This window comes from Entelurus aequoreus, linkage group LG27 (genome assembly GCF_033978785.1).
Source record: "Entelurus aequoreus isolate RoL-2023_Sb linkage group LG27, RoL_Eaeq_v1.1, whole genome shotgun sequence".
Classification (NCBI taxonomy): Eukaryota; Metazoa; Chordata; class Actinopteri; order Syngnathiformes; family Syngnathidae; genus Entelurus; species Entelurus aequoreus.
Window position 1 is genome coordinate 6,319,899 of NC_084757.1, and position 16,049 is coordinate 6,335,947.

At 37.9% G+C, this 16,049-nt stretch overlaps 1 protein-coding gene across 1 annotated transcript in view; it reads right to left on the bottom strand.

Annotated features, from left to right (window-relative positions):
* The window catches only part of pde6d (phosphodiesterase 6D, cGMP-specific, rod, delta), a 28,296-nt gene that overhangs the window by 7,361 nt on the left and 4,886 nt on the right, over positions 1–16,049 (bottom strand). Inside the window, exons 2-3 of the mRNA XM_062039092.1 lie at positions 1,840–1,928; positions 1,632–1,757 (exon numbers count right to left, since the gene is read on the bottom strand). Of these exons, the coding sequence (XP_061895076.1) occupies positions 1,632–1,757; positions 1,840–1,928 (215 nt within the window). The remainder of the gene's footprint in view (positions 1–1,631; positions 1,758–1,839; positions 1,929–16,049) is intronic.

Genomic DNA, 16,049 nt, shown 5'->3' on the forward strand with positions numbered 1-16,049 from the left:
AAGTTAAAATAAAATTTTAAAAAATTACATGTACACAAGTATTCACTGTTTTTGCTCAATAGTGTAATTTTGGTATTTTTGATAAATTTGGAAAATAATAAGAAAAAAAAACTTCTCACATTGTCATTACAGGGAATTGTATGAATAATTTTGGAGGACATTAAATGATTTTATTCTATTTTGGAAACAAAATTTGGGAAAAGGTGAAGCAGCGTGAATACGTTCCGGTATGTATGTATGTATGTATGTATATATGGAAGGGGAGGGACTAACTCGAGTGAAACGATTTTATACTCTTTTTTTTCATCCAACTTGTATTTAATTTGAGGAATGTTTTGTACAAAAACAAATTCATGGGAAATAAATTGTTACATATACTTTTTTTAGTGCCAAATTACAAGTTTAAATAATTAAAACCTAAAATCGGCTTACCTTTCTGAAACAATTCCGACCGTAAAAACAAAACAAGACAACCACTAGGGGGAATTTTGCAATGATGTTCTTATCAGTGACGGAGCAGGAAAGGGCTAGGAACATGTTTGTGGTAAAATGCCATTCAATGATTGCCATTTTAAATGCCCTTCTTCACTAAATACAATAAAAAGAGTGGATGATCAGGGCCGGCCCGTGGCATAGGCCGTATAGGCAAATGCTAAGGGCGCCGTCCATCAGGGGGCGCCACGCCAGTGCCACAAATGTTGGAGAAAAAAAAAAAAAAAAGTTGGTACTATTATTTCTAAATACAAAAAATAATCCGACGTTAATTAAAATGAAAAGTAAAGCCTATTTAATAGAAATGTTATTTGTTACAACATTACGCCCCCCCATCTCCCCGCATGGTGCGCCCCCTCCCTTCCCGTATCATGACTCTTACCACATCAAAAAATCAATACAAGATGTCAAAACGGCCAAAACTGTCAGGTGCCCAGGGAAGAAAAAAGAGAAAAGAAGAGGAGGAGAAACGAGAAAAAGACAGAGGTAGCAGGTAGGTAACGTTAGCCTACATGAAATTATTTGTCTGTTACAGAATGTGATAGTAACCTGGCTTTTTAGCATTAAGCTAATGTTACATGATTCGGCAATTGCTAATCAATAAATAGCTAGTTCTGTTTTAACGTCGGGTTACTATTGTGGAGGGGGCTAAATTGTTATGGAAAATAATAATGTAACGTTAGGTAATTACAGTACTCCCACCTTACATTCCTCAGGGACATTTGTATTAGATCTTTTAAGCAGGTGTTTTTTGTTTACATTGTTATTGCCTTCTGGTTAGCTAATGTTTGCCCTGCAGGTAATAGTCACTGTTCCACCCCTTTATATATTAGGTATAGTTGTAAGCCTAGTTGTTAAAGTGCACATCATTAATGTTAATTAAGCAATATCACATGAGAGGAAATGCTGTTTTTTTTTATTTGAGCACTGCTGTGATTCGGTTAAAGATAATCATAACATAACATTCTCATATAATATGTTAATTTGCTTTCTTTAAGTAAAAAAAAAGGCCAAAGACAAAGCTATTCGGTTTTTTGTGAGTATATACACTTCACTGCTGATGTGGGGGGGGCGCCACCTAAAATCTTGCCTAGGGCGCCAGATTGGTTAGGGCCAGGCCTGTGGATGATGAAAGTCACCTTCTAGACATTGTCCCTTGAAGAAGACCTTCTGCTCCAGACGGAACTTCTCCAGCTTCTCCGACGAGGAAAAGTTGAGCTCTCTGGAAACCGCTTTGCACTTCAGGATCTTCTTTGGGACGCGAGCTGGGGACACAGGGAGGGGTGTAACCATGGCGACGGTCCAAAATTGCAGGCGTCGAGGTCTACGCGGAGACGGTGAACGCACCTTCGTGTTCGACCCCGGGAACGGAGAGGTCCTCGGTCCCCTGCCACAGTACTTTGCCCGTCTCTGCATCCCGAAGGTTCATCCAGTTCCTGCCAGGAGGACGTCAAGGACCACAAAGTCTTACCACAATTGTCCAAAACTAAGCTTCTTATGATCTCCACCGAGGAAGTTACGTTGGTCACTATTGGTCAGCTTGCAGTGTTACTAAAGTGTCTTCACCAAGCAGTGCTGCCCCCTCAGGACAGCAGTGGTAACAACAGCTTTGTGTTGCTGACAGCTGCTCCTGAACACCATCCACGCGTCAATCACACACCTCACTGCAAAAAGTGAAATCTAAGTAAGATGACATATCTCAAATAAGGGTGATATTTGCTTATTTTCTGTCTGATAAGATCATTCTTCTCACTAAGCAGATTTTATGTTAGAGTGTTTTACTTGTTTTAAGTGTTTTGCTCCTAAATGATGTCAGTAAGATATTACAGTTTGTAGCTGAGATTTGATGAGCTATATTGAGTAAAACATGCTTGAAACTAGAATATCAAGTGTTGCAAAGCTGTGTCATCAACTCTCACAAGTATAAAACTACTTTTTTAAAGTCATTATTTCTTATTTGAAGCATGAAAAAAAAAAAAATCATGATAGACACAATTGTGTCTCATAATTAAAACAGATGACAGCCAAATGGACTTTGCTAGGGATGTCCGATAATATCGGCCTGCCGATATTATCGGCCGATAAATGCATTAAAATGTAATATCGGAAATGATCGGTATCGGTTTTTTTAATTATCTGTATCGTTGTTGTTTTTTTGTTTTTATTAAATCAACATAAAAAAAACAAGATACACTTACAATTAGTGCACCAACCCAAAAAACCTCCCTCCCCCCATTTCTTTCTGTTATCAATATTCTGCTTCGTACATTATATATCAATATATATCAATACAGTCTGCAAGGGATACAGTCCGTAAGCACACATGATTGTGCGTGCTGCTGCTCCACTAATAGTACTAACCTTTAACACTTAATTTTACTCATTTTCATTAATTACTAGTTTCTATGTAACTGTTTTTATATTGTTTTACTTTCTTTTTTATTCAAGAAAATGTTTTTAATTTAGTTATCTTATTTTATTATTATTTTTAAAAAGTACCTTATCTTCACCATACCTGGTTGTCCAAATTAGGCATAATAATGTGTTAATTCTACGACTGCATATATCGGTTGATATCGGTATCGGTAATTAAAGAGTTAGACAATATCGGAATATCGGCAAAAAGCCATTATCGGACATCCCTAGACTTTGCTGTTTTATTTTCAATGAAATAGAAAATAGGTACTCATATAGTAGTACAGTTGGCACAGTACAGTAATCTGACAGTTAATATTTAAACATTTAACATTTCTAACAATTTTGAACAGAAATAGTTAATGCACATTCAGATAAATTCTTCAATATTACAATAAAAAAATGTTTTTGCCAGGCTGTAAATATATACATACATATATACATATACATAAATACATACATATATATATTTATTTATTTTTTCCTTGCGCACTAATTGACTGAAAGAGCACGCACTTGGCGCGATGATGTCATGTTGTCGATGGAAAAATGCATTTTTAGACAATATGATTAGCCTGAGCGGCTAGGAGACCCCGAGAGTAACAAGCGCTTGCCTTGTTGCCTTTCCATTAAGAACAATAAACTAGTTTTTAGTATAAGTTTGCTGGTTTCAAGAAATGTAATTCAATCATTATGTCAAGATAATGGCACTAGCATTTACTTCATTTAAGAACATTTTTCAACTTATTGAGCAAAAAGGTCTCAGATTTGTTTTTTTTCTACCGAGAAAAGTGCACTTGTTCTTAGTGAGAATATACTTATTTTAAGCTATTTTGGGGTTCATTGAGGTTAGCTCATTTGACTTGTTTTGGAAAGTCTTGACAAGCCAAATTTTCTTGTTCTATTGGCAGATAATTTTGCTTAGTTCAAGTAAAATACCCCTCATTTTTGTATTTTGCCTTGTTTTTGAACACTGACTTTTTGCAGTGTGGAGTCATCTTGTTTACGCCACGTTGCCGTTTCTACCGCGAGGTCTGGGGTGTAGCTCACGTTAGGCCTGGGCTGACAACTATCACGGTATAAGTCTTTAATCATCTAATTATTGATATTTTTAGTACTTATCGAAAATAAGGAGAAAACTATATCAAATGTAAAACTTTATTTCAAATGTAACCTTCCTCTGATTATAATCTACTCAGCTATCTGCAGAAAGGAAAGGAAATGTCAACACAAGCATGAAAAACAATCGACAAAATAGTAAAATCACATTGAACACTAGTGAATTATATTTATATAGCGCTTTTCTCTAGTGACTCAAAGCGCTTTACATAGTGAAAGCCAATATCTAAGTTACATTTAAAGCAGTGTGGGTGGCACTGGGAGCAGGTGGGTCAAGTGTCTTGCCCAAGGACACAACGGCAGTGACTAGGATGGCGGAAGCGGGAATCGAACCTGGAACCCTCAAGTTGCTGGCATGGCCACTCTACCAACCGAGCTATACCGCCTCAACACTAGACAATAACCTCTTCAAATGAAAATGCAAAACTAAGGAATATGCTTAAAGTATAACAAAATAGTGGCAAGTGTGAAAACGTACAGGATAGTGATGTGCGATACCACTGGTTTTCTTTACGATCCGATACCAAGTAAAATTCAGGCTGGTATCGGCGATACTGATACTTTGTGTAAAAATACTTGACGTGTCTGCTAAAATTTTAAAAAGTTGGGTTTTTAAATAACGTATCTAAAAAAGAAAACTGTAAAAATGTATGAAAAAGAGCAAACAATTGCAATGTAATGAGAAAATGCTATTAATTACCTAGTCACCTATAGCACAAAGTTTTGTCCTTAAATATATATTTCTGTTTTTAGCATTTAAAAAAAATCTAATCAATCACCCTTACACTTGACTTTTCAGTGTGCGGCCCTTGGTGGGAAAAGTTTAGACACCCCCGAACTAAAACATTAGAAGCTCTCAAAATAGAAATAAAATGTACCTAAAATATAAACAAAGTTTAGTAAGTTCATTAAAAAATACAATTATATCAACTTATGAATTAATTTAAAAAAAAATTAGAACAACCATAATAAACACTGTTAAATGTGTAACTGAACACATTTTAGCCACTAGCTTATTACATTGTTACACAATCATATTATTATTGTTTTTATTCTATTTTTTACATGGTGAAAAAAAACACCAAAAAAAAAAAAAAAGAGCAAAAAAATCAGTATGTCATGGGAAAAAACTGAACGTTTTAACCAATTATTAATAATATACTTAGTTACCAATTATACAAAGCTCATACAATATCTGTTTTTAGCATTTATAATTACAAAAATGATCAATATGGCCCCCCCATACTTTGAATGAGCGGGAAAAGTTTGGACACCACTGAACTTAAGTATCAAAAGTATCAACGTTTTGATTGGAGGATCGATGTTAGAGCATAAGGATCTGGTATCGGTAGCATCGATATTTCAGTATCGTTCCGCACATCACTAAAAGAGAGAAACTTGAGAATAACTTTTTTCTGCAGGTTTAGTGCCAGGAAGTTACAGCTGTGCTCTAAAGCAGTGTTTTTCAACCTTTTTTCAGACAAGGCACATTTTTTGCGTTAAAAAAAATCCAGAGGCACAAAAAAAACGAAACTCAGTTGACAGTAAAAAGTTGTGGCAATTGTTGGATATGACTTTAAAGCATAACCAAGCATGCATCACTATAGCTCTTGTCTCAAAGTAGGTGTACTGTCACCACCTGTCACATCACACCCGGACTTATTTGGACTTTTTTGCTATTTTCCTGTGTGTAGTGTTTTACTTCTTGTCTTGCGCTCCTATTTTGGTGGCCTTTTCTCTTTTTTTGGTATTTTCCTGTAGCAGTTTCATGTCTTCCTTTGAGAGATATTTCCCGCATCTACTTTGTTTTAGCAATCAAGAATATTTCAGTTGTTTTTATCATTCTTTGTGGGGACATTGTTGATTGTCATGTCATGTTCGGATGTACATTGTCTTTGCTCCACAGTAAGTCTTTGCTGTCGTCCAGCATTCTGTTTTTGTTTACTTTGCAGCCAGTTCAGTTTTAGTTTGGTTCTGCATAGCCTTCCCTAAGCTTCAATGCCTTTTCTTAGGGGCACTCACCTTTTGTTTATTTTTGGTTTAAGCATTAGACACCTTTTTACCTGCACACTGCCTCCCGCTGTTTCCGACATCAACAAAGCAATTAGCTACCTGCTGCCACCTACTGATATGGAAGAGTATTACACGGTTACTCTGCCGAGCTCTAGACAGCACCGACACTCAACAACAACACATCATTTGCAGACTAGAATTACTGCTTTGCAAACAATATTTTTATCCCAAATAGGTGAAATTAGATCATCTCACGGGTGTGCGCCGCGGCACAGTGGTTGTAAAACACTGCACTATGGTGGGGACGAGTGCCTTGTATAATTAACAGACCACATTGGTCTGACTATGGTCCCTTTGAAAAACCTTCCAAAAGACTGCCATACTGTCCAAGTGACTTTCCCTCTTTTATCCACTTTTTGACATTTGTACTTTCTCTTCTCACTCCATGCAAAGAATCAACCACCACACAACAAGATGGTGCAACCAAACATGATAGTTGATACTGTTAGCATGTCACTCTCACTGATCAGCAATCACTTCCTGCGTTGCTAGGTTACCAGAGAGCGAGTGACTTTGTTCATGCAACCAACCTTGCTTCGCTACAGACAAGACCAAAAACTATCAAACACATTTTCTATTGATATAGATTACGTTTAAATATATATTGATATCGTTTTATCGGCCAGGTCTAGCTCACGTCACGCCGCACTTCCTGGCCAATCCTCTAGCGCAGGTCCCTGGACCTGAGAGGGACCCTGGCTGGAGTTCTGGAAGATTCTCCAGTGGATGTGCTGTCACCTTCAGACAGCACTTGGTGTCACACACACACACTCGACTCCACGCCATCTGCAAGGCCCTTCAGGGACCCTAAACACGCACACACACACACTTTAAAACAAACAGTTCTGGAACAATGAGGCTCGGCCCGCTGGCTCTGACAGACGCACAAAAGGCCGCTGCGTTTGATGCACTGATGTCTATTTGGACACATCCACTGCAAGGTAGCCATGTTTTCTGTCTGCAGCCACTTTCACACGCAGTCTGCTTTCTGAACATGTGAGCAGCAGCAACACACGGCAAGAGTCAGGTCATGGCAGCAGTGTGGGGGTTGTGGGACAACGCCTGCGTGAAAGGGTAAAGGGACTGAATGTAACAGGAATGAGTTGGGACTTCTTTTAGCGTGGAGTGTAGCTACATCAGGGGTCACCAACCTTTTTGAAAGCAAGAGCTACTTCTTGGGTAGTGATTAATGCGAAGGGCTACCAGTTTGATACACACTTAAATAAATTGCCAGAAATAGCTAATTTGCTCAATTTACCTTTAACTCTAAGTTATTATTAATAATTAATGATATTTACACTTAATTGAATGGTTTAAAAGAGGAGAAAACATGAAAAAAATGACAATTAAATTTTGAAACATAGTTTATCTTCAATTTCGACTTTAAAATTCAAAATTCAACCGAAAAAAAGAGAAAAACTTAAAAAAAGAATTTATGGAACATCATTAGTAATTTTTCCTGATCAAGATTAATTTTAGAATTTTGATGACATGTTTTAAATAGGTTAAAATCCAATCTGCACTTTGTTAGAATATATAACAAATTGGACCAAGCTATATTTCTAACAAAGACAAATCATTATTTCTTCTAGATTTTCCAGAACAAAATTTTTAAAAGAAATTCAAAAGACTTTGAAATAAGACTTAAATTTGATTCTACAGATTTTCTAGATTTGCCAGAATAATTTTTTTGAATTTTAATCATAAGTTTGAAGAAATATTTCACAAATATTCTTCGTCGAAAAAACAGAAGCTAAAATGAAGAATTAAATTAAAATGTATTTATTATTCTTTATAATAAAAAAAATAAATGTACTTGAACATTGATTTAAATTGTCAGGAAAGAAGAGGAAGGAATTTAAAAGGTAAAAAGGTATATGTGTTTAAAAATCCTAAAATCATTTTTAAGGTTGTATTTTTTCTCTAAAATTGTCTTTCTGAAAGTTATAACAAGCAAAGTAAAAAAAAAAAAGAATTTATTTAAACAAGTGAAGACCAAGTCTTTAAAATATTTTCTTGGATTTTCAAATTCTATTTGAGTTTTGTCTCTCTTAGAATTAAAAATGTCGGGCAAAGCGAGACCAGCTTGCTAGTAAATAAATACAATTTAAAAAATAGAGGCAGCTCACTGGTAAGTGCTGCTATTTGAGCTATTTTTAGAACAGGCCAGCGGGCTACTCATCTGGTCCTTACGGGCTACCTGGTGCCCGCGGGCACCGCGTTGGTGACCCCTGAGCTACATGGTATTTACGCTAAAAGCATGTTGACACTGAGAACATTGCAGTGACTCAACATAAAAATGTGTACTTAAAGATAAACAAATACCATCAAAAACCAATTGAGGTAACAGGACTGTGCTGAGATCGCCCAACCAAGCCCGTCATAGTTGAAGTATATTAAAAGTTGTAAAGCTTAGTGATATATATCACATATATCAGATTGTAGGTGTATATTTCGCTGTTTGTTGCATTTTTGTTGCCTTTCGCTAAATTGTAAAATATGTGGATGGAGAGGGTGTGTGACGTTCATATGTTGTCAATATTCAGTGTTTTATCCTCAATAGTTAATATTGTAAAACCCAGATTATTTTCATGTGCATTCTGGGTGTCTCATTCGGTAAAAAAATGTAAAATTCAATTCCGTTTTTTAAGGCGGTCTGTCATAACGTTCGTCATGTTTTTTTTGTTGTTTTTTTGTCATAAAGAAATACAATCATGTGTGCTTACGGACTGTATCCCTGCAGACTGTATTGATTTATATTGATATATAATGTAGGAAGCAGAATATTAATAACAGAAAGAAACAACCCTTTTGTGTGAATGAGTGTAAATGGGGGAGGGAGGTTTTTGGGTTGGTGCACTAATTGTAAGTGTATCTTGTGTTTTTTATGTGGATTTAATAAAAAAAATTTTTTAATTTTTTTGTTTTTTTTTGTTGTGCGGCCAATCGATCCACGGACCGGTACCGGGCCGTGGCCCGGTGGTTGCGGACCACTGCCATAAAAGGCAAAAGGTGGATAAAAGGTGATTTGTGTTTAAAAAAAAAAAAAAAGAGGCTTGCAGTTCCCGCCTGCCCGCCACCGACCCTTCCCCCATGCTTTTCCTGCTGAAGTGTGCTGACATGAAAGGTTCTCCTAATCCTCTCAAGTCGGACTAAATCCCGCATCAAACTCATCACCCTGCTCACCTCAGCCAGGTGAGCGCGCAGCCACGACACGGTCATGTTTGACAGAGAGGCCATGATGAAGTCTTTAAAAAGTAACCGAGACTAAACGATGACTATTCACTGGGGGGCTCATTAGTGCGCGCGCACACACACACACACACACACACACACACACACACACACACACACACACACACACACACACACACACACACACACACACACACACAGGGGAGGGAGACCTGGTGGTGTGTGAGGCTGCGATGCGAACACAAGGGAGGCCAAACAAAGACAAACAGCAAAGCATTTTTGTAAGAAATGAGCACTGGACTCAAATCAGTTGGTTGCACACAAGTCACATGACCCACTCAGTAAGTGTCAAAAAAATAAATAAAAAAATGGAAAAGTGGACTCAAATAGTTCCTGAGCAAGGCAGCATGGACTGAAGAAAGTAAATCCTGTTCCACTCAATCATGGATTTAAGTATTACCTCACAACACCCAGAGCCTCACCAACACACACACACACACACACACACACACACACACACACACACACACACACACACACACACACACACACACACACACACACACACACACACACACACACATACATACATACATACATACATACATACATATACACACACAGACCCAGGAAGTTTGGGGCGCACGTCATTAAATCATGACAACAACCCACTTAGGTTGAGTCGACAACATTTGAAAATAATTCTAGGAGCCAGCGTTGATGATGCAAGACTGTCATCGATCGCGGGCAGCAGTCTTCAGAGGCTTTCTTTCCCATTTCAAGGAGCCTTCTTTGGCTGTTTGTGCAGGACACATTGATTGCCTCCTTCATAGTCTTCCACATTGCAACACTGTTTAGGTACCGCTGCCATATTTGTCTTCATTGACACACTCGCACTAAAGTCTTCTCATAAACTCATTTCTTTGACGCTGACCGCCATGAACAAATTTGGTACGCCACAAATACATTGATTATATGTGGAGTAGGGATGTGTACCTTTGACACTTGAACCAACATTTTGTGAATGTTCATGTGGTGATAATGTATTTTATTAATGAACATTTAACACTGAGCTGATAACTGCTATTTCTAACACTTTTTAGTCTCATTTGCAAGTATGCATTTTTCCAGTTTGTCCTCTATGTGTTGCGCTAAAAGATGTACTGTACGATATATATGTATATATACACATTTGGCCGACGATATCGCTTTTAATGCTATCGTTATATCGTGATAATGCATGTTGACAACACATTCTAGCTGTGTGTGCTGGCAAGCGGACAAAAATGTCAACGCAGTGTCCGACCTCGCTAGCTTGTGAGCGGCTAATGTGCCTCCACAGTGAGAAGTTGCTCCTAAATCACTTCATGGCGACAAATAAAGTATGTTTCTTACAATTATTATCAACACTGAAGGACTAAAGAACTAGACATAGCCAAACAAAACAAAAACACATAGCAAACTGACAGTAATGATACCAAGTCAAGTATTAGAATTTGCACGTCGCTGAACCGCCGATAAGCTTGAGCAGATCTGAGATGCTTGAATGTCCAGGGTCCAGGGAGTTTGTGGATGTTAGAACGGTTCGAATCGGTTGAGAAATGTGGGATATGGAGAGGTTTGTATATTGTCCATTCATTTTTAATAGGGGGAAATTCCTGGTAATTCCAGGTAATCAGGAATTTTTCCAAACCGAGAAACATGCTTGCTTAAATGTCCAGGGTGAGTGGAGTGTGTGGATGTTGGAACAGTTCAAATCAGATGAGAAATGTGGGATATGCAGTCGCTTGTATACTTCCAATTCATTGTCAATGAGGAGAAAATTACTGGAAAATCGCAAATTTGGGGAAAAGGAAAACATCGGGTCGGAATCAGGTTTAAAAATGGTACATAATTTAGAAAATTTAGGGCATTGTAGAACTATGAGTATGTCCATTCATTTGAATGAGAATTTCCTGGAAATTGGGGAAAACCGGGAATTTATAAAAATATTGATACTAGAAGAATTGTCTTGGATGATATGATATGATATGATGATATGGTGTTGGAGTTTTTGAAATTGGTTGAAAAATGTTGACGCAGTAACAGTTTGAATTGAGAAATGGGTATTTCGGAATTCTTGGAATTTCGGGAAAACCGGGAATCTGTAGGGAAAAAAACACCCGTTGTCCCAACTAAGGGGAATGTTTTGAAGGTGGAATGGTCAAAAACGGTTGAAAAAATGTGGACTGTGAAAAGTTTCCAGGAAAACGGAAAATAGGGCTTTAGAAAACAGAATTTTAGAAATTCCGGGAACGTTTTTTGAACTTGGAAAATGGTAATTTGATTGTCCAAGGTGTGTGGATAGTGCGGCTTGTGGAACTGTTCGAATCGCTTGAGAAATGCGGCAATTGTGCACTTCCGAAAAACGGCCCATTCATTTTCAATGGGCAAAATGCCTCAGAAAAACGGGAATTCTGGGTAATCTGGGATGGGTTTGGGATTTTGATACTTGAATTATTTTCGATGGGATGAAAACTCTGGGCTGTGGAGCGCCCTTGGAAATAACAATATGTTAGCCGCATACACCAGCAGCTAAATTAGGGAGCCCTTTAACTCATTATAGCCCATCTCTAATAGGAAGTAGTCTTTGCCATTCATTTAAATGTGCAAGTCTTTCTTTTTGCTGACCCCTACAAAGTATTAATACAATAAGTAGTGTACTTATTACACACAGCTGATTTGATTGTAAAGTGCATCTTAGTTTCTAGTTTTGATGATTAAATTTGGAAGTTTATTGAATGGACCCCCATTAGCTGACGCCAAGGCGACCGCTAGTCTTCGTGGGGTCCATATAGGAGCACACAAAATAAAAATACAAAGGATACATACATTACCAAACATTATACAAAAGAAAAGTACAAGAAAAGATAAAAAAAGCTAGTTGAAGCCAGTATTATGTGGGCGGCTGCAATAGGTGGATCTTCAAAGCGGTCTTGAATGACAATTGACTTTGTGAGAGATTCATGTGAAAGATGGCAAATGGTGTTGATATCTCCAAGTGCAATCGCTAATGCTACCAAGTAGCAGGTATAGGGCAATGTCATTTAGCATCAAGCTAGCGCAATTTGAAAAGTGGAGCCTTCCTTTTGAGCAATTTCTAACAGGCCTGCTTGCTTTGTTGGCCTGAGCCGGTGCCAAGTGCACAACAAAAGTATTGACATAGTGCTTAGTGGAATATGATCAGGACCTATAAAAGTACCGAATTCGGTACACATTCCTAATTCGGAAACTCTTATCTTGAAACCTTTTCCATTGAAAGGGCCATTTTCTATCGGTGCACAAGCTTTATAAGAAATACTTGAAGTTTTAATGGCTTCTCCTACTTGTTTTGATGATGTTCTGGTATCATTATAGTCGGAATGACAGCTGTGTTTATTTAGTAAATAGCACTTAACCACTAAACAAATGAGCTAACATGCTAACCAGTGCATACTGATCAAGACAACAGTTTAAAGGCCTACTGAAAGCCACTACTAGCGACCACGCAGTCTGATAGTTTATACATCAATGATGAAATCTTAACATTGCAACACATGCCAATACGACCGGATTAACTTATAAAGTGACATTTTAAATTTCCCACGAAACTTCCGCTTGAAAACGTCGCGGTATGATGACGTATGCACGTGACGTCACGAGGTCAAGGGAAGTGTTTGGACCCATACAAATACCTCTGTTTTCTTCAACAAAATTCCACAGTATTCTGGACATCTGTGTTGGTGAATCTTTTGCAATTTGTTTAATGAACAATGGAGGCTGCAAATAAGAAAGTTGTAGGTGCGATCGGTGTATTAGCGGCTGGCTGTAGCAACACCAGGAGGTTGTGTTGTGTTTTGAGGTGGATAGCAGACGCACTACGATGAGTACAGCTTTGGCTTCCAAACATTTGATCGCTCGCCCGTACGTGCGTGTCGCTATGTGCATGTCACGTACGTAACTTTGGGGAAATATGTTTCTTGCCGACTCTGATGGCGGCCGGGGTGTCGTCAAAAGCGTACAACGCCCGCCACCGCATCTAAGTTAGCTTCTATTTTTTTAGCTTCGCCAAGCTGAAAAATATTAACCGTGTATTTACATGTTCATGGTTTAATAGTATTGTTGATCTTCTGTCTATCCTTCCAGTCAGGGTTTTTTTTTAAATTTAGTTTCTATCTGCATTTGAGACTGATGCTATCACGTTAGCCCCGTGGCTAAGTTAGCTTCTATTTTTTTAGGTTCGCCAAGCTGAAAATTATTAACCGTGTATTTACATGTTCAGTCACTGTGAATGTCCATTTCGCGTTCTCGACTCATTTTCAAGAGGATATAGTATCCCAGGTGGTTTAAAATACAAATCCGTGATCCACAATAGAAAAAGGAGAGAGTGTGGAATCCAATGAGCCAGCTTGTACCTAAGTTACGGTCAGAGCGAAAAAAGATATACCCCGCACTACACTGTAGTCCTTTACTCTAAAGTTCTTCATCCACGAATCTTTCATCTTTTCGCTCAAATTAATGGGGTAATCGTCGCTTTCTCGTTCCGAATGTCTCTCGCTCCATTGTAAACAAAGCGGAATTGTGAGGAATCCTTTGTCTTGTGACGTCACACTCCGGTAGGGGCAAGGCTTTTTTTTATCAGCGACCAAAAGTTGCGAACTTTATCGTTGATGTTCTCTACTAAATCCTTTCAGCAAAAATATGGCAATATCGCGAAATGATCAAGTATGACACATAGAATGGATCTGCTATCCCCGTTTAAATTTAAAAAAAAATTCATTTCAGTAGGCCTTTAATGTTGATTAACATGGACCCCGACTTAAACAAGTTACCATTTAATGGTCAATTGTACGGAATATGTACTGTACTGTGCAATCTACTAATAAAAGTCTCAATCAATCAAAAAAAGCACTTTACATGTAGAAAGGTTTTGTTAAGAAACCATTCTGAGCCTTATCTTATTTAGTTTTTATTTGATATATGTTGACCACATTAACCCTGGCAATGGACCCTGTGTGTATATGTATGTTATGCCATTGTTTACAAATTCGGTAAATAAATAACCAAAAAATGTATAGGTTGTTGTTTTCTTACTGTACCGAAAATGAACCGAACCGTGACCTCTAACCGAGGTACGTACCGAACCGAAATTGTTGTGTACCGTTACACCCCTAATACACCCCTAGTACTCAGTATACTTATTGAGGTGTATTCAGGGAGGGACTGGTGCTGCCATCTGAAAGACGGTGGAAAGGTGGCTTCCTGACTGCTGCAGGCCACTTTGACGGATGTACGATAACTCATTAATTAATTAACCCTGCAGGCAGGCAAGCAGGCAGGAAGATGGGATGGACCATCTGTGTCATCCTCCTCCCACTTCAGCATAAGGAAATCCACTTAAAGGGCCGGATGTTCTCCAAAAAAAAAGAAAAAGAAAAGGGGAAACAAGGCAACACATGGTTCTGTGCTCTAGGGCAGTGGTCCCCAACCACCGGGCCGTGGCTCGAAATAAAATTTAAAAAAAAAAAAAATTATTATTATTATTAAACCAACATAAAAAACACAAGATACTTACAATTAGTGCACCAACCCAAAAAAAACTCCATCCCATTTACACTCATTCACACAAAAGGGTTGTTTCTTTCTGTTATTAATATTTCTGCTTCCTACATTATATATCAATATATATCAATACAGTCTGCAAGGGATACAGTCCGTAAGCACACATGATTGTATTTCTTTATGAGCCAAATTTTCAAGCGTTGACCGGTCCGCAGCTACAAAACGGTTGGGGACCACTACTCTAGGGGTCTAGGTCTGGGGTCGGCAACCCGCATGCGTTTTTTTAGCGCCGCCCTTGTGGCTCCCTGGAACTTTTTCAAAAATGTATGAAAAAATAAATGTTTTGTTTTAATATTGTTTATTTATGAGGACAAACATGACACAAACCTTCCTAATTGTTATAAATCCCATTGTTTATATTGAACATGCTTCACTGATTAAAGTATTTGGCCTAATTTCGGCAGTCTGTGAACTCACCACAGTTTGTTTACATGTACAACTTTCTCCGATGTTGCCACAGAAAGACGTGTTTTATGCCACTTCCTCTTTGGCTCATTTTGTCCACCAAACTTTGTATGCTGTGCGTGAATGAACATAGGTGAGCTTTGTTGATGTTATTGACTTGTTGGAGTGCTAATCGGGCATATTTGGTCACTGCATGACTGCAAGCTAATTGATGCTAACATGCTATTTAGGCTAGATGTATGTACATATTGCATCATTATGCCTCGTTTGTAGCTATATTTAATTTCGTTTACTTATGTCCTCTGTGTATTTAATTTATATTTGCATGTCTCATGACACATTATCTGTATGTAATATTGGCTGCATTTCTCATAGTTGTTTGTGTGCCATGTTGTTCCAGACCACAGCAAACGTTACCCAGCTTGCAAAGATTGTAACAAATAGAAGAAGACAGCCTGCTGTTTCCTTTAACTTGGACACACACATCTATACCTTTGGTCATTCTAAACCAGTACCAAACCTCTGAGAAGCCTCCGTTTTACTAATGTTTTCCAATGTTGTAAAAATGTGTAGCATAAATATTACATTTCAACATTTCTGTCAGCAAAGATTTGCGTCAGCCTATGAAACATAGTCATTTTGATAGTAGACTAATATAGCCAATATAGACACTTACATTATATGTTGTCTTCATTATAACACTTATGTAA